An 18193-nucleotide genomic window follows, 5' to 3' on the forward strand; every position below is an offset into this window, starting at 1 on the left:
TGCCTACTCATTTACATCTCAAGTGTAGCACAGTTAGTTAAAGATCCCTAAGGGCTAAGAGCAGCCATTATTTTAGAAATCCTCTTTAAGTTGCCACAAAAATAAAAGAGGTTTAAAGTTAAAAACACATTAGATAAGCTTTTCGGGGACTCAGTTAGCCACTGCTATTGGCCAACCCTGTGTGTGTGCGTGTGTGTGTGTGTGTGTGTGTGTGTGTGCGTGTGTAGATTTCCTTTTCTGTACCTGACAGTTATTGCAGCAGAGTCCGTTGCTACAATTGGAGCCTTTAGTCAGGGTGCAGTTCTTACAGCAGTTCGCCCCTTTTTTGTTACACTCCTAAAACATGAACAAAAACTGCCTTCAGTTGTCTTTGTTTTATTCATTTTAGAGTTTATTTCAAAAGAGGCCTCTTTGGTTGATCTCTATGATCATGTTTCCACTGACAGACTCATCACTTTTATTTATTGTGGCTATCCCAGTAAATTCGTTCATGTTAATCTCTACTGGCATTGATCAATTTGGATTCACTGCTTTAACTCACCTCTTGACTGCCACAGTCACACTCCTCTCCATGCTCCACGAAGCCATTGCCACACTCTGGAGGGTCCAGCAGCTGAGCAGAAAAAGGACAAAATAAATATAATGCTAATACAACCAAAGCATATGTGACGTGTAAAATGTGTAAAACTCTTTATTCAACTTAAAACGGTAAGAGAGAATTTAGTTTTTAGAAAATATTTACTTGTATGAAAAGAGCATACTGGGACATCGATAGGCAGTGTTGCTGTACTTCTGTAAGTATTTGGGAAACAGAGACCAACTACTAAACAGTTCAGGGCCTCCTTTGTTTGTCCATTTCATAATGTGGGTGAAAGGTCTGGACTGCAGGCAGACCGGTTTAAAAGAACTGTGCTTTCATAATACATCAGTCAGTCGTAAATAAGTCTGAGCTGAAATGTGTGTATGGATCCGGTGATGAACTTTGTTATTTGGTAACAGTCTTCATGCAGGGATTTTCATTGTAAAGTTGTATTTTAAGGCTTAATTATTACACTCATTCAATAATGTCCCTATTGATTCATTGAATGTCTAAATCATACTACGAAATCCGTAAAATTGATCTAATCTATGTTGGGAAGCATTGTAGTGCAGCTGTTGAATTATTTTTCTGCGACTCCTCCCAGTCTTTAGTCTTTCTAAACGGCTCAGGCTCTCAGTTTTATTAGACCTTTCTTTTTCCAGCAAATAAAAAAATCTCAGTTTGAACACTGGATATGTTGCCTTTGTTCTGAAACCCTATAGAACATAGGGTTTCAATCATTCGCAAACATTCTGTTTTCATCTCGCATAGCATTCCAACGTTTTGGCAAATGTTACCTGGCAAATCTACCTGTATATGCACATACAATATTTGTGTGTCGAATGATGTACCTTCAGAGGTTTGTTGAACAGACATGCTCCGCCACCGCTGCTCAGAAAATTGTGGTACTCCTCCACATTGCAATCAGAGAACTTCTTGGGTAGGTAGAAACTGTTAAATACACACCACAAGATATTATGCTGTTAACAACAAAAGAAATACAATAAACAGCCTCAGACATAAACGTGAATGTGAGGAGCTGACTCCCCCCCACCCCCTCAAAAAAAACAAAAAACAAAAAAAAAAAAACACTATAAAAAAGTTGTTTTATGCATCTTAACTCATACAAATGCTCTTTGTTGCAAAATTAAACAGGTTAGTTTTTACTATCCTATAATCATTCATTTGTACAAGCATGGAAATATCCAACCTGTGTTACACAATCAATTTTAATAATAAAATCAAGTTGTTTTTTTTCCCCGAAAGTCAGCAAACACTCAACATATTTAAGGTTTTAACACTGGTTAACCATACTCACAGTTTAGAGAAGATTCCTATAATTAAATACCGGGCAGATGTACAGCACAGTGATTGTGGTGAGAATCATATGTGTAATGCATTCTAAGACGCTTTTTGTTTTTGTCACTTTGACCAGCAAATGATCATTTTGAAGCAGTTATTGCATTATCGATTAACATCGTGCTCCTAAAAGACCCAAAATGCTCAACAGAAACCACACACTGCTGGCAATTAATAACTATTATTGCTCTTCACTTTGAATAAAATTTTAAAGTCCACTACATGACACATTCAGTTGGAGTCCAAAGAACACCTGAAAATGTTGAAAATCAGTCTGTTATAATCACATGTCCACTGCTCTGTCTGATCCTCGAAATGACCTCAACCCAGCACTGAGCAGTATCATTATCTTCTGTCAGACTTCATCACCATAATTGTTTAAGAGCATGTTTGAGTGTCTCTGATGCCTTTGCTCATCAGGACTGATCGAGGAGACAATGCAATAACAAAGACTCAAGAGAGAGTCAAGGGCCGCAACAGGCTGATTCATAAGTTATGCGACTAAATGAAGCCACGCTGAAAATGGTTTTATGATCAGCCAGCGGTTATGCCTGATGAAGGATGAAGTATTCTACAATATTTCAGACACATTTCCTAAACTAGTCGTGTTTAAAGTTGTCAGGCATATGGGAATTTTCATCTTTGATTTCTACATTTGTGCCAAAGCTAAATGTTATCAACATTTTGTAGTCTTAATCTCTTTTTAAATATAATTAGGAGAAAAACAAAGATGAAACATGCTTAAGTGACTCATGTGTGAAAAGAGGTACAACTGTACCTGAAATGCATCATTATTCAGCTATGAAAAATGCTGTTTATGTCAGAATAAACAACATGTTGGAATCAAACTATGTATTATATTATTTTATAAGAATTACCTTTAAAAAATACAATGCAAGCTCAATAAAGTGTACAAGCATCTCCAGAAAAAAAATCACCATTTACACACAATAAGCTTATCACCCCTCTAGTGGATATTAGGAGGCAGAGAAGCATCGAAATCACACTGAACTCTATACTGTATGTCTCCGTAGATCAGGTCATGGTAATGTTGAGAGTTTAAAGAAGCAACAGTTGGACTTCTTCAAAACATTTTACCTCTCATGAAAGAACTACACACTCAGACTCTCTGACAAAAATCGCTTCGCACTAAGGCTTTAACATTCAAACAGTGTTTTATTTGCAGTTCAGTGCCGTGCACAGGCTGGTATACACCGTCGCTCAGTCCACCTCCATCTAAAGGATAAGGGAGCGTGAACTGAGAACAGCAACAGCAATATTCTAGACAGAGAAGAGAGGTGGTTTCAGAAATGAGTAAGTCATCTTTGTTAAACTCATGGCCCCCTCATCTACAGTAACAGCTGAATTTTCTTTCCAGCATCATCATGTGACAACATCTCAAAAGATGGCTGTGTGGGTTAACAAGCTAACAATAACCCCAATAATGATCGTTTCATGGGATGCTCAGGTTCAAATGTTACCTTAGTGACTCTCTAGCGTGATACTGGTGAAACATATTCAAAAACTAAAAAGTAAGTCTGGTTGTCTTAAATATCACACTGAACTACAGTCAGCCATCACTGCAACATTGTAAAGCAACTTTTAACACATTAATGTGTCCATGACAGCGTGTATTTTAGGATATCTGAGTTCATTAAATCAGAACGTTTTAGTTTTCAATGGTATACACTTCAAAACACATATTTTGACCTGATTTGTTCGGGGGAGCATCTGTTCTTTCATGAGACGATATCTTAAACTAAAGCAAAAACACAAAATAATAATAATAATAATAAAAAACATGAACATGTAAATCATTTAAAATCCTAACTCGACCATTGTGTATTTAGAACAAGCTGATACAAGGTGTAGTTAGGATTTACAGATCTGAAAGAAATGTAGGTTAACTATAGAAAGCTGCCACATGTGCACTCTGTAGGAGTACACATGCCGAATATATGCATAAATTATGTACAGAAACACACATAGCAGCTACACCCTGTAAAAACAATGTTAATGTTAAGTAGATCAGGCATGCAGGTGCTGAGGGACACAACAAACGTCCATCAGAGAACATGACTGAGATCATTGAATACAAATGTCTGAAATACCATTTATTTATCTAATAGAAACTGTGGCTTGGTCCGATCACAGACGACAGGTTGAAAGGAGGACCTGTCCTCTGTAATGTGACCTCATTATCTAACAACAGGTGTCTTATGGTATCCGAGTAGAGCAGGATCTGGATGTGGCACGTTAGGGAAAGTACTGTTGTAAGCCTGAGATGAAGTAAGGGATAGGATGAGAATGACATTGCAGACTGTATCAATCGGTAGATATGGACAAAAAGAAGTTATGAAAAGTTCAAACTTTTAAAGAAGAGAGCAACGAGGGAGCATTTCAATAATTAGAAAAACAAAACAAAGTTGTCTCTAAAGAAATAATAGACGTTATGTAAATGTGAAACTGTACAACAACGAGATCATGAAAAATACAGCCAGTGTATTACAAAACAGGACATCAAACTGTATTTATTCATATCGTCTTAATTAAAAGAGAAGCTGGGGCCACAGTATCTGAGGTGCTGCTGGATGACATGGAAAAGGTTGTGATGACTGTCGACCCCCTCTGAGGCAGCCAGTTGCTTCAATACCAGCACAAGCAACGCTGTAGCAAGCTTCTGCTCACCTGCTGTCCCATTCGGGATAGAGGGGGAATGCAAGAAGTATTTAAGAGAAGGGGTATACATTCACAAACACGCGGCAAAAAGACTTGAACTGACAAATACACACACACATCCATTTGTCCACAATACCAAGCAAGCTTGTAGAGCATAGAGATACATTTTAGGACAATGTCATGATTTCTGATACATACACAGGCTGATTTAATAACTATTCTCAAATCTTAGTAAGCAAGATATTATAAAAGACATTACTTCTAAAAGACTTCAAGTTATATAAACAAGCAAATGTCATAAATATACCAAGACTGACACCTAGTGGTAAGTTATAAATCTACAATAACACTCCAGCATTTGTCTGCTTTTTGTCCAGATAAAAAGATCAATATTAGCATAAATTTAGAAGTCAGGATAAAACTAGCTATTAACTACACTCATAAGTGAGTAACACTGAATCCGAGCAGACAGAGTTATCAGAATTACTTAGAAAGCTATGAAAATGCAGAAAAACTGAGTCACCATCATCTGTGAAAGGTGAGCTGACTGGTTGTGAGACGAGAGGAAGAAATGAACATTTAGTATAACTTACCCAACGTCATCCATGATGCAGCCTGCCCATTGGTCATCACATTTGCATTCACCTGGAAAAAAAAACATAATTGTAAAAAAATGAGGCTTTAAGATTAGTTTAAGATTAATAAAAGTGCTAATCACGTTTGTCAGCTTACCGTTGAGGATCCTCTTCTTGTCAGAGAAAATGCCGATGTTCTGTCCTAGAGACTGAGCGAGGGTGATGGCCATCTCATTTGTTTTACCGTACTGACAGGAACAAAACAGAGAGAGGACAGAGTAAAGGGGAGAGTAAGCAGAATATCACATCAGTTTGAATAAAACAAAAGTGTAACAGGGAAAGGAAGTTATGAAAACATTGTTCCTTAACACTGAAAATATTTTATTTAATTGAACTAAAAGGCTAAAAACCTGGAACTAAAGCATATACCTTGATAGGATAGGATGGAAATGACCAAAACATCAACAGCTTATCTTCCATCTCTAATGATGTTTTTATACCAGTAGAAGAGGAAAAATATGTTCTCTCATGTCTGCCTTCATTCTTGGGTGTATTATTCCTTCTGCTCCACCTTCTGTTACTTTCACCTTTCACACACTGTCACACTCATCTGCTTTGCTTTAATTATTTTCCATCAGATGTCTGTAAACTCAACCATTACCAGCCTTTAGGCTTCATAGTTGTTGTCCCTTTTTCCTACTTTTATTCAGGACAAAACTCTGACATGTTTCATTACCACAATCATTTATCAGTTAGGTACAACAATAAATATAGGTCTTTACTGTCTGGTTTTATCTCCTCACTGAAATAAAAACCATTATGGAGGGTAAATTTTGCAGCTTTTTGAGTCATTTTTTTTGTGGTTCAAGTCTCACCTCATTGACTCCCCCTCCTTTAGTGAGCGAGCAAACTCCACCCATATAGGAGGCTCCACCCCAGCTGCTATGAAAGCGATTACCTCTGAAAAAGGGGGGGAAACAAGTTATGTGTTTAACAAAAGACATCGCCCTGATAACGCATCAGTTTCCCTTTTTTAATCACCAGACTTACGAGAAGAGGTGAACTGAGTCACATTTCTCCTTGATGAAGTCTTTTCTGTACTTCATGAACTCCTTGAGTGTCACCATAGGGTCGTCATCAATGTTAAACTTGTTGTCAGCTGACCAGGTTTCCATGGCAACAAGCACAATTCGGGTATTAAGCTGTTCCCTGAAAATCTGGGTAATGAAAATTAACTTAAAGTTAACTTCTGAAAGTCGTGAAGCTTCAGCATCAAAGTTCTTGTATGATTGAAAGCCCCAAAGAAAATGCATGTTCTGATCATTATTACAAGCGACAAGCATGCTTCATACTCATTAGCGTCTCCAGCTGCTCATTATGACAGAAGTCACACAGTCTGTGTGATCCTGCCACCAGGCAGCAGCACATCACAAGAGACCAGACAGTCAACAAAGGTAACTGTCTGAAGGACAAAGCAAGCAAAGGCAGATAATAATGTTTGCGTCCTGGGGCCTCAATGGATTTCCATTTTATGAAAGAAAACACTGAGGAAGTAGAAATAGTACATTCAAACAAAATACCAAAGGTTTGATATGAGCATGATTCATATTCCTTCAGTGTCTGTAAATCCATCAGTGTGGAAATATTAAAGCCTTCCAACACCAGCTGATAAGGAGCGAACAATCAAAACATCAAACAGCAAGCCTGCACCAGACATGTGCTGCTCCCCATCTTTATGAACATTGTGCCGGTCATGTACATAAACCTACACATGCTTTAAATATCTGTTTCATTACATTAAAAAAAAAAGATTAATTTTCAGGTCCCAAATAATGGTTTGTCAGTAGCAGAGGAAACATTGCATGTTTCTTAAATATTTTCTTCATAATTGTAGATGCTGTAACTTCTAAGCATATAATGTGTAGCTCGTAATGGAAATCAATGTGTCCATCCCGAACAGAGTCTGCTACATATGATCATCTTCAAGGGCACAACAAAAAGCGTGACCTTTACCAATCTATCGCCTTACAGATGTGACCCTGCAGCCGGTCAGATTTCAGTTACACAGCATACACACATGGCCACAAACAAACTTTAAAATATCTGCATCCATACTGTTGGAAGGCTACTGTTGCTTTAATCCACTGAAATCTGAAAATTTACACAGCAGCTGTCTGGTTAACAGCTGCTCTGCTGGATTTAAAAAGAAAAAGTAGGATTGGTTAAATAAGAAGTCAGAGCAATGTTTGCTCACTTCCAATACCTGGGAGTGTTTGTGGCAAGCTTTCCAAGAAGAGGATCAATACAGTTCTTACCATGTCAGCCATATTGACCACTGTCTTAGCATTGTTATTTGTGAGCCCAACGGAAAGACGATGCTTCTTATACTGGAGAAAGAGAGAGACAGAGAGAGAGAAACAAACAGAGGTCAAACACATGAAAGAAGGAATTATAATCTGTATTCAACTGATTAAAATTAACCAACATTTGCACATTTGTTAATACTAAACATTGTCTTTACTGAACAGAAAACAGAATCAGTTCCATTCCAGTACATGTTAATCAGGTACTGTTGGATGAAAACTGTTTGATGTCTGATTTGGGTTTGTAAAATTTTAGCCACCTTCTTGACACTCAAAAGAATAATAATAAGAAGAGTAACTGGATAATATTTAATGATGGGCAAAGTTAAAATGCAGCACTGCAGATTTCTGAGGAGCAACAACTTGCTCAGAGAACTGGATTTATGCAGTGGAATGAAGGGCCAGTTAACACAGCTGTTTTGGATTACACATGTATTTACTGTTGTTATTAAACATTATGGATCCATGTTGTAAATTGTTATCAGTGAACTGTTTAGGTTCAGTGACTGCATATTAACCTGAAACCCTGCTTTTGTACACAGCCATGAACTGAGAATCAGTGCTTGCTGCACTACTCACAAGTTTTGTTTTGTTTTTTTCTTTAAAAATTTCAACCAGATGGGATTAATGGACACAAAAACACAGGTCTGCAGCCATGGATTGAATCTCGCTCTTCCCTGCTGGTGTCCACAAGTTGTACTGATACCTTAGCTGAGTACAAAGTAGGACATACCCTCCAAGATAATAACTCAACAACGCTGATATTTTAGTCCAAATGTGGCAAGTGATCAAAAAATGATCTGTTTTATAATGTAAGTTTATTTCTGATTTGTTCAGACTTTCACAGTATCAATCAAAAGTCAACAAGATAGAGGCATATGTGACATGAACACACATTTTCCTTAGTTTGACAGCATAAAAAAACTTCATCCATATAATATGTTGAGTAGTTAAAACTTACCATTAAATGATCATTGATCACCATTAACTCAATGTATTTGGTCTCATCTTCTACACCTGACATATGTGGAGCCTGAGAGAAAACAACATTTTATCATTTTCAGTTAATGTAGAGATTTTTTTTTTTTTTTTTTATGTTTTCTCCAGCAAAGACTTCATATCAAGGAGAAACTCAAAACAGCAAAATAAACACAAAGGTCAACTCATGCCTCCTGCATGAAACTGAACAAATACAAAAGTTTGCCAAATAAAAAAAAAACTTAAAGAAGTTTGGAGAGCTGAAAAAAGCTGACTAACTCTCTGAAAACATGAGGCTTGAGAAAGCTCCTAATCATAGGATGAATATTTCATGAGAAATTGGGAAATAGATGGTTTGAGAGCTGCTGTGTGGGAGGAGAGCTAGAAAACACTCTCCTTGGCCTTGTAAATTACCTTAAACATATGTGTATGTGAGGAAAACTGTGATCAGGTTTTAACATATAGCATCAACAGCATGACTATGAGTACATCAGCATTTTTACTAGGATGATTTTCTGAAAAATAGTCAATAAGATAGAGGAATATGTAACACCTACAACACATGCACACCTGTCTCTTTTTTCTCCAGTGAACAACTTTTGACCCTGGAAATGGAGGGCTGGGGAAAGGCGGCTCTGGTAGATCACCTATTAAAGAAACACATGAAATACTAGCAATATTCAGAAACAGAAACACATTCTGTGTTTGGCAGGAACTAAAAAACACAAAACAGAGCAGTCAATTTGCTTCTACAAATGTAAACTGTTTTTTAAATTCTTCAAGTATGCAGCTATGATCTCACCACCAAGAAGATCACTTAGTCCTTCTTGTCCAGCAGATTTGTATATCATATGAATGTCTCCCTGAAATATAAAAAGAATTAAATCATTGAGTCCATCAGTAACATCAAAGCCATGTTTCTAACAGCACACACACATTTCAAAGCTGTGTTTGCATTAGTCTTCCTCAGAAATTACAAGACAGCAACAGAAAGCACAGAAGGCCTGAAGAACTTTTTATATTTTGTTATAATAAATTATAAACACAGTAGCATCTTAATTTCATGAGTGGGGCAGCTGGTGAATTAAATGTGTTGTATATTTTGCACTCATTTTTTCTTACATTGTACAATTAAATATTTTAGTTATCTTTTGATATAGCCTTTCCTTTTTATCATGTTTAATCTAGAGTACATTTATTATTTTCAGACTGTTTGATCTATTCTGTGATCTTCACGACCATTTACTGTGTCAAAGTCCTGAAAGGTAGAGACTAACATCAGAAGTGAAAGAGTTAAGAACCTGCAGACCGCGCTGGGGGAGGAGCCTAACGTGCTCGCATCCTGTTTATGCTCCGACCTACTGTAAAAGTGGTTCCTTAGTTTTTGTTCGAGTATGTACGGGAGCTCTAAAGTGAAATGCCACCGCCTTCGCTGTAAATGCTGATGGGCATTTGTAAATTAAAGGCATCTGACTCAATACTGTTAACGGTTAATTATTTTGGACTTCACTTTAAACGATCGGGATGATGCGACGGGTAGGCTACTTTTATGCTAACATTTTAGCCTTCTGCTAGCTGAATAATTAGCGGAAATAAATCGGAACGTAACATTTTAGTGAGTTTTTTTCCCCTCCTTTTAAGCTATCGATTATAATTACATAAGCAATAACACATAAAAATGTGGCGTTAAAATATGATCCACTCAGTGGGTTACAAACCAAACCTACAAAGTTTCCTAGCAGCTAGAAGCTAATGAAAAAGCCGATAAAGCTGGCGCGGCTACTTGGCACACCCGTTTACAGTAATAGCTGTTATTACTCAGTTATGGTTCATAACACCACAAACCTGACTGGACTATACGGTATTAGTCCTGTTTGTGTGGTTACCTTACTGTTAGCATTGTCAGCACTTCTGGTTGCAATACTAACTCAGTGACTCAGTATGAATCAAGACCATTTCAGGATTAGAGTAAAACATGTGAGGTACTCTTAAGTGAAGCAACCGTCGATCAATACATTTTGCCATACATATAAGGTAATTAAATGGTCATACAAAGTACAAAATTAGTTGGAAATGTGTTGCTTATGTTTTAATACTTTTTAAAAAGACGGTAATTACGCTAAATTACATTACTACACATTACTGTGCGTCTTGATTTGATAAAAATGTCAAAATAATCTTAATTTAAGCATGATATATTAGATTATTATTATTAACCTGTCAAAAGCTATTATTAGATATTGTTAACAGTTCTGTGGCTTTTCAGAGGCTTCCATAGCTTACAAAAGATTAAAAAAAACCTTATGCTCTGTTTCCAAAACAACAAAAAAAGCAAACAAAAAACAAAAACAGCTGTTTCCAGCAATAACTGTCATTTACCACATTAACAATGTCTAGACTGTATTTCTGGTTAATTTCATGTTATATTAATGGAAAAAAAATGCTGCTTTTTATTTAAAAAAAACACAACATTTCTAAGTGACCCCAAACGTTTGAGCAGTAGTGTGTGTATATATATATATATATACACACACACACACACTGTAATTGACTGGTAAGCTGTAAAAGTAGTCAAACAAATATTGCTTTTTAGTTTCAGTTTGTTCGAATTAAAACAGCTGTTTTAATATAAAAGCAATGACAAGCTGTATTGTGATGGCCAGTGTGATGGCTGTGATGTTGCATGCTGTCACGTAAAGTCTGAGCTTCTGATTCAGTTACTTATTGTTCGGCTGTAAAGCGTTAGTAATACACTGCCGTATAAACACTTCTACTGTGCAGCCTCAGCCACCAAGTCATTCCCACTTTGTTTGCAAATGAAATGAGAGTGTTGTCTCTCAGGGACAGCAGATATTGGGTCAACTACACAGTGGTGAATAGAAATGTAGGGGGGTTGCCCATAGCTAGGTCAGCCTGTGGCACACTTAGCTTACTTCAGCAGTAATGGGGCCAATCAGATAGACTTCTATAACCACGTTCTTTCCCAGGAGTTGTGTTGCATTGCTTCACATTGGACTAAGCAGCCACTGCTTTCTGTCTTCCTTTATTTTTCCAGGAACAGGAACTTTCCTAGCAGCCTCAGTTCCTGCCCTCACCAACCAGCCATGTCGTGCCGGGACATCCACGCCACCAACGCTTTTGCCTTCTTTATTGCCTTTGTGTCTGTCGGTGGGATCGCCGTAGCAGCACTAGTCCCACAGTGGCGTGTAACGAGACTCGTCACCTTCAATCGCAATGCCAAGAATATCAGTGTGTATGATGGTTTATGGTCTAAATGTGTGAAACAGGATGGATATTCAGGATGCTACTTTTATGATTCTGAGGTATTACTCTTAAATATTTGCTTTTCTCCTCCATGTTTTCTCATATTTGTGTGCCTGAAAAGAAACAATTTTCTGTCATTTCCAGTGGTACTCTAAAGTGGACCAGCTGGACCTGCGGCTCCTGCAGTTCTGCCTTCCTGCAGGCCTCCTGCTCAGCTCTTTGGCCTTATTGCTGTGCATGGCTGGGATGTGTAAAACCTGCTGCTGCTCAGATAAGCCTGAACCAGACATTAAAACAGTCCGATTTTTGGTTAACAGTGCAGGCTGTCACCTGATTGCTGGGATGTTCCTCTTCCTGGGCGGAGCAATTGCCATTGCACCCTCAGTCTGGTTCCTTTTCCGTACCAAGGAGATGAACACCAGATATGAAAATATTTTCTCTGATGGTTTTGCTGTGTATATATCCATTGGATGCTCTGGAGGACTGATGCTGGCCGCCCTGCTGATGTTCATGTGGTACTGTATGTGTAAGCGGTTGCCTTCACCTTTCTGGTTGCCCCTACCCTCAATGTCTAACTCCCAGTCCACCCAGCCTCTCACTGCCAATGGATACCCTCCCTCCCCAGTTTATGGTCCGCAGCCATTCCCACCACAAACATATCCTCCTACGGTGATCGATGCCCAGCCTTATGTACCTTCGCAGGGCTACACACAGAGTTTGGTTGCCCCTGTTGCACCTCAGGTGTATATGACTCAAGTTTCTGCTCCAGATGGGTATGCATCAGAGGTTGGCGGCACCCAGGCCTACAGCTATGCACCCTCACAGAGCTATGCTCCCTCACAGAGCTATGCTCCCTCACAGAGCTATGCTCCCTCACAAAGTTATGCTCCCTCACAAAGTTATGCTCCTTCTCAGGGATATGCATCCAGCTATGCAGGCCACCGCTACTCCACCCGCTCACGGATGTCAGCCATAGAGATTGACATTCCTGTAGTAACCCAACCACAATGAGAGAGGAGAGGCTCTTAACCTCAGCACACTGAAGGCCTGTGATACTCTATAAGGTAAACTACAGAAAACTAATAGAGCAAGATAGATCAAAGGTAACAAATAATATGAGAGCTATTTACCCTCTCCAGGGTGGAAGCTTTAAAAAAAATTCTGTCAGGCAGTTAAGTGCTGATAGTAGAAGATGAGATCCAGTTAAAACACCCCTGGAGAACTAAGTGAAGGATAAGATGGTATTTAAAATAAAGACTACTAATTTACTGTGTTCAGATTAACATTGTGTAAAGGGAAGAAACAAAGAAAAAAAACTACCATGTTTCACTATTTTACCAGCAGATTAGGACCACTAAATAAGAGTTTGTTACTTGCTGAAAGGCCATGATGGCCATCTTACCAGCTACAAGCAGTTACTAACATTTTTATTTTAATTTTCTTTGAGGTATTTTGAATCCTCACTCTTGACTTTAGATTAAAAATATTTAGTTTTCTGTTACATTCACTGTTTGACACACTACCTTCATAATGACGTGATCATATGGAGATAAGCCGCTATCACTACTAAAAAACTAGCTCTGACTAACATTAACTTTATATTCTGTGGTCCTTGCTGGACATCTGCTGACTATTTTGTACTTTTTCTGTATGTTTAATGTAATTCATTAATGTCACTGTGATCTGTGAAGAGCAGCTGTTTTTATGCACTAATATTGCAAACACTGCCAATTACTCTGCTTTTAATCTTTTATTCAATGATTTTGGTAACTTTAGAGTTACCAAATGTACCGCATGTAGAGATGCAGTTATGATCACTCTGTGGGAATTCACTGAAATGATCAAATGTAGTGTCAAAAACACAGGGATGTGGGTTATAATGGGGCATTTTATCCCCACTCCACACAGTATACCAGCCAAATTTAAGTTTGTTGCCTTTTGTGTTTTTGCATATTGAACACTGGTAAACGCCATAATCCATTACACTTTTAATTATTGTTGAAGTCAGTGAAATGGTTAAAATGTTTTTCTATCCTGTCATCTTTTTGTTTTAAATAAAACATAAATAACAATGAATACATGCGCCTTCTTATACTACATGCTGGTCCAAGAATGGCAAAGTGAATAATCACAGAATAATGGATGTCACATCATTTCTCCTTCTTAGAAACTTAGCATTGTTGTCGCTAGATGTGGAGAAGACATTGACATGGTTTTCAGGGATGCTTTCAGCTGGTTATATCTCCCGTCAATAATTTGAGCTCATTAGTTTTAGAGAATTCACTTTGGTCACGTGTTGAGACTTCCTTTGTAATCTCTTCTTGATGCCTTGATTCAATGAGTATATAAGTTGTTTATATGTTACCAGGTATCTGTGGAGCCATTAGTTATCTTTAGTCTTGATGAGTAGCAAACCTGTTAGGCCAGTATTAACTAATATATTCAATGTGCTTTTTACTCTGCAAAGACTTTAGTGGATTTAATGTTTAAAGTGAACTGTTTAAAGACAATAGGAAATAGATATTACAACCCTCTAAGGCTAATATAGTATTATGAAAATCCAAGAAGGCAACTCTAAGCAACTTGTTTTGCATCACCAACATTGAATTCCACAAAGATATATTTGATTTAAAAGATTTGGGCTAAAAAGCCAACGGCAATAGCCTGTCTCCCCTAACAGGACAGTGTGCCCCATTACACTACAAAAGCAGCTCAGGAGTAATTCCATGCGTTTGCACATTTAAACTCCCTTTATCTGAATCCAGTCAAGCAGCAGCTGGATGTGCTGAAGCAAACCTGAATTATAGAGATCCTATCTTGCAATCCACATGACAAAAAGGATCTGCTTCCACATGCTGGTGCAAAAAAACAGAAGATGTCCTCTATTTAGTGTCGATACCCTGATGGGACGGTCGGGATGAGAACTTGGTTATTGTGTAATGTAGAAAAAAAAGAGAGAAGCTGGAACTAAGATTTAATTATTGCCAGATAATAACAGTGAGGAAAGATTATTTAACCTTATAAACCAAATATGCTTTGACACTGATGTTAGCATCATCAAACCATCAGCAAAAAACACATTTGCCCTGAACTTCTATCAGCTCTTTGGGGAAATATCTATCTTTACACAGTCTCTGGATAATCTAGTGTCACATCTCGTCTTTGATGTAGTCCAAGTTTGTGAGTTTACAGCCACCAGTCTAAACTTCAGCAGACATAACTGCAACTGACTCCTTTGATGCACCACTGCTGAGATTAATGGTTGATGATTAACTAGACGGTAACTGAAATAAACATAGCAGTTTTTTTTTTTTATTGTTTGCAACATGTACATGAAGCACCGGCTGTCGGTATTCGAGCAGTTCACTAAACCGTCTTTGTTCCTCAGATCATCACTCCCAGCCAGTAATCTTTGTTTAAAAAAATATACACACAGCATATAGGCTCGGCAGGGAGTGTGTAAGTGGTGGAGATTAGGGGGTCTGCACAGATGGCTTTCATATGTTGTGCTATGAGTGGGGGGCGGGATCTGGGTTGCCATGGGAGACGGTACCTCAGACACAGACTATGAATGGTCTGAATATAAATGAATATAAAGCAGGTAGCGGTAACACGCTTTTCATTCTCACTCTCTCTTTGCATATGTGTGAATGAACTGCATCATGTTTAGTTACATGGATTTCGCTTCAGGCAACAGGGAGACCCCCTCTTTTTTCTATCCCCTCAGCTTCAGCGTCACTCCCAGCTCGTGTTCATATGAAATATCTTCCACTTGGCACCTAATGCTAACACCCCCACCCTAAAACCTGCCACCACCCCCATCAAAACCCCTGTCTCTTCATCTATCAACTCCCTACCCCCTCATGTTATTCCAAACAAGACTCCTCTCATCTTGCTCCTAAAGGTCATATCATTCAGATCAAGATTGAAGCAATAATAAACCAAAACAACAGTTTATGTCGCAAACTGGGCATTTAAGAAGCGTTTAAAATAAATGCTAAGATGCCTGCGGTCTAAAATCCAAAAATTATCCATTAAAAACAGTCTAAATGGTGGAATATGTGAAAATCTATTGCATAGATTAATATTAGCTAAGTAGTATTTTAAGTAGACAATGTTAGCAGTGAAACTATATTAAAAAAGCTGTAATGCTAAATAAATTAAACTTTCCAAAATCATTATAACTTATAGTCAATAGCACAAATGCATCAAAACTTTATGCAAATATTTGTTATAGAAACATAAATGTTAAGTTAGCGACATCAGCAACACACAAATCTTTTGATCGGCGTCTTAGACCTGCAACCAAGACTAGACTTGATGTGACATTGCTTGACAAACTTACACAAATATGGATCAGGATGTAGTGACCTCTAGTGGTGCAAGTGGCAAATTGCAAATAACTGAATACCCTCCACCTACAACCAAATTACAATGGCCTAAGAAAACAGCAAAGATCAAAATCACATCCAGTTTGACATGTTTAGTAACATGGATATGGATATACAACACAAACACAATCATACTTATATTGCCTGATTCCACACAATATACTATATAAATATTACTTAGTATTAGATTACAATACAAAGTAACTTTAATCAAGAGTTAAACATATTTCTATTTTTCCACAAACCAGTTAAAAAGTAATGTAATATAAAATCACTACTTTGTTTTTCTTTCTTTTAATAAATTCTGCAGTGCAACATAAAACAAAACAGTATGCTTTGTGTCAGTCTTCACTGGAAGTCCATGGAAAAAAGTGTTTGGGTGCAACAACAGCTGCTCTGAGATCTAGGTGGGGCTGGCAAGGTGTCAAGATTAAATAAATAAATAAACCCAGGAGAGCTAAACATATGGTGTTTTCTGCCTACGCAGGTCAACATCGCATGTCCCCCTACAAGTTGCCTGCTTGACTACACTACCACAGACACTAACACACTCAAGATGTGGAAGCTTTTTCTGCCATGTAGCAGCTGGAGACTTCACATTCCTAGTTTGCTGGTTTGCATTTTATCGGTCTGGATTGAGCAATAATATAGACAACTTGTATGCCGTAAAACAAACGTAAAAGACATAAAAAAAAAACGTTTGGTTGCCTGAGTTGAAGAAAGGAGCTTGTTCAGGAGAGTTTTTGTTATTGTCCTGCATAACTTTTTCTGTCTTGTTGGAAGGAAAGCAGATGGATTCACCATATGGTCGATAGGAGCCACGCTGACTCCAGTCACAGCCTCCGTCCAAGGGATTTCTTTAAATATACTTCTTTTTTTTAAATGATAAGAACACACAGTTCATAATGCACAACAAAGGAAAAAAAAAACTCAGCATTTTTATTCTGGTACATACTGATAATAGAAGATATGCAGTTTAATATAAAAAGAACAATGGAGCAAACAAAATAATAATGTAAAGAAAAAAAAAGTCTTATTTCACACAATGGACAAATAGAGCACTTATTTTAAAGGAGAGATGTGAGCAGGTGAGGTCTATTTGCAAACCGAGCAGCTTGTGACAGAGACACACAAAATGAGGATGAACTTGAGAAAAAGATGCACTAAGAAGAATTCGGGGGGGGGGGGGGGGGGGGGGGGGCAGACAAATACAGATCTTTGTTTTCTTTTGAAATCAGGTTTTTAACAACTAACTAACAAACACAAGTATTAGGAATTGCAATGATCACCTAAGTGGAAACACTAAAGTGTAATAAAAAACGGTGGGGGGGGGGACATAACTAAAATTAAAGGTGCTATTTATGGAAGCGTAGCGCTGTCACCCAAAAAAAAAAAAAAAAAAAAAAAAAGACCGTATCATGTTATAACGTGACAGCTGTAAAAACGTGAAACGTACCACGTTATAACGTGATAAGGTCCCAGTTGTTTTTATTTGGGTGACAGCTCTACGTTTGTGTAGTCATTAAAACAGGCCCAAGATGAATAAAAATCATTTTTTTTTCATCTTTTAAAATAGTATATATAGTCAAGTGTGTCAATACTAATACTAATTTTAAAAAAAGGAAGTAAAAGAAAATCCCGCCAATAGATCTGCTAGTATGTAAATTCAGTGAACCACTAAGATTCACACACTTCTGTCATGTTACAGTACCAGCTCAGTTTCCTGTCTCCCCATTTTCACTGAATCAGTATACACACACACACACACACACACCCACACACACACACACACACACAGACACTTAAAATGAACTATTAAGGAGACTCTTACAACTTTTATGAATTTTACATCACAGTTTAAGTGTGAATGGCCAAAAAAGGCAACCAGGGCACTTTATCTCTGTGGAAGATTCCTGCAGTAATACCAAGTTAAGATCTCTGTCTTCCTCTCATTCCTTGAATAATTCAGTCTCTCCAGAAAATGCTGAAGAGAAATGATGGAGG

The 18193-nt window shown here is 37.8% G+C and overlaps 2 protein-coding genes across 3 annotated transcripts in view; one reads left to right on the forward strand and one right to left on the reverse strand.

Moving 5' to 3' along the window:
* The window catches only part of adam22 (ADAM metallopeptidase domain 22), a 64057-nt gene that overhangs the window by 12221 nt on the left and 33643 nt on the right, over window positions 1–18193 (reverse strand). For both annotated transcript variants that reach the window (XM_041989088.1, XM_041989087.1), the window contains exons 7-17: window positions 9337–9397; window positions 9105–9181; window positions 8518–8589; window positions 7509–7580; window positions 6244–6410; window positions 6069–6153; window positions 5351–5441; window positions 5212–5263; window positions 1432–1531; window positions 542–613; window positions 244–336 (exon numbers count right to left, since the gene is read on the reverse strand). In XM_041989088.1, the coding sequence (XP_041845022.1) occupies window positions 244–336; window positions 542–613; window positions 1432–1531; window positions 5212–5263; window positions 5351–5441; window positions 6069–6153; window positions 6244–6410; window positions 7509–7580; window positions 8518–8589; window positions 9105–9181; window positions 9337–9397 (942 nt within the window). The remainder of the gene's footprint in view (window positions 1–243; window positions 337–541; window positions 614–1431; window positions 1532–5211; window positions 5264–5350; window positions 5442–6068; window positions 6154–6243; window positions 6411–7508; window positions 7581–8517; window positions 8590–9104; window positions 9182–9336; window positions 9398–18193) is intronic.
* On the forward strand, window positions 9871–13868 carry cldn12 (claudin 12). The gene is made up of 3 exons (XM_041989094.1): window positions 9871–10070; window positions 11590–11857; window positions 11943–13868. Exons 2-3 carry the CDS (start codon window positions 11639–11641, stop codon window positions 12807–12809), a joined length of 1086 nt encoding a protein of 361 aa, XP_041845028.1. The 5' UTR covers window positions 9871–10070; window positions 11590–11638; the 3' UTR covers window positions 12810–13868.

This window comes from Melanotaenia boesemani, chromosome 6 (assembly GCF_017639745.1).
Source record: "Melanotaenia boesemani isolate fMelBoe1 chromosome 6, fMelBoe1.pri, whole genome shotgun sequence".
Taxonomy (NCBI): Eukaryota; Metazoa; Chordata; class Actinopteri; order Atheriniformes; family Melanotaeniidae; genus Melanotaenia; species Melanotaenia boesemani.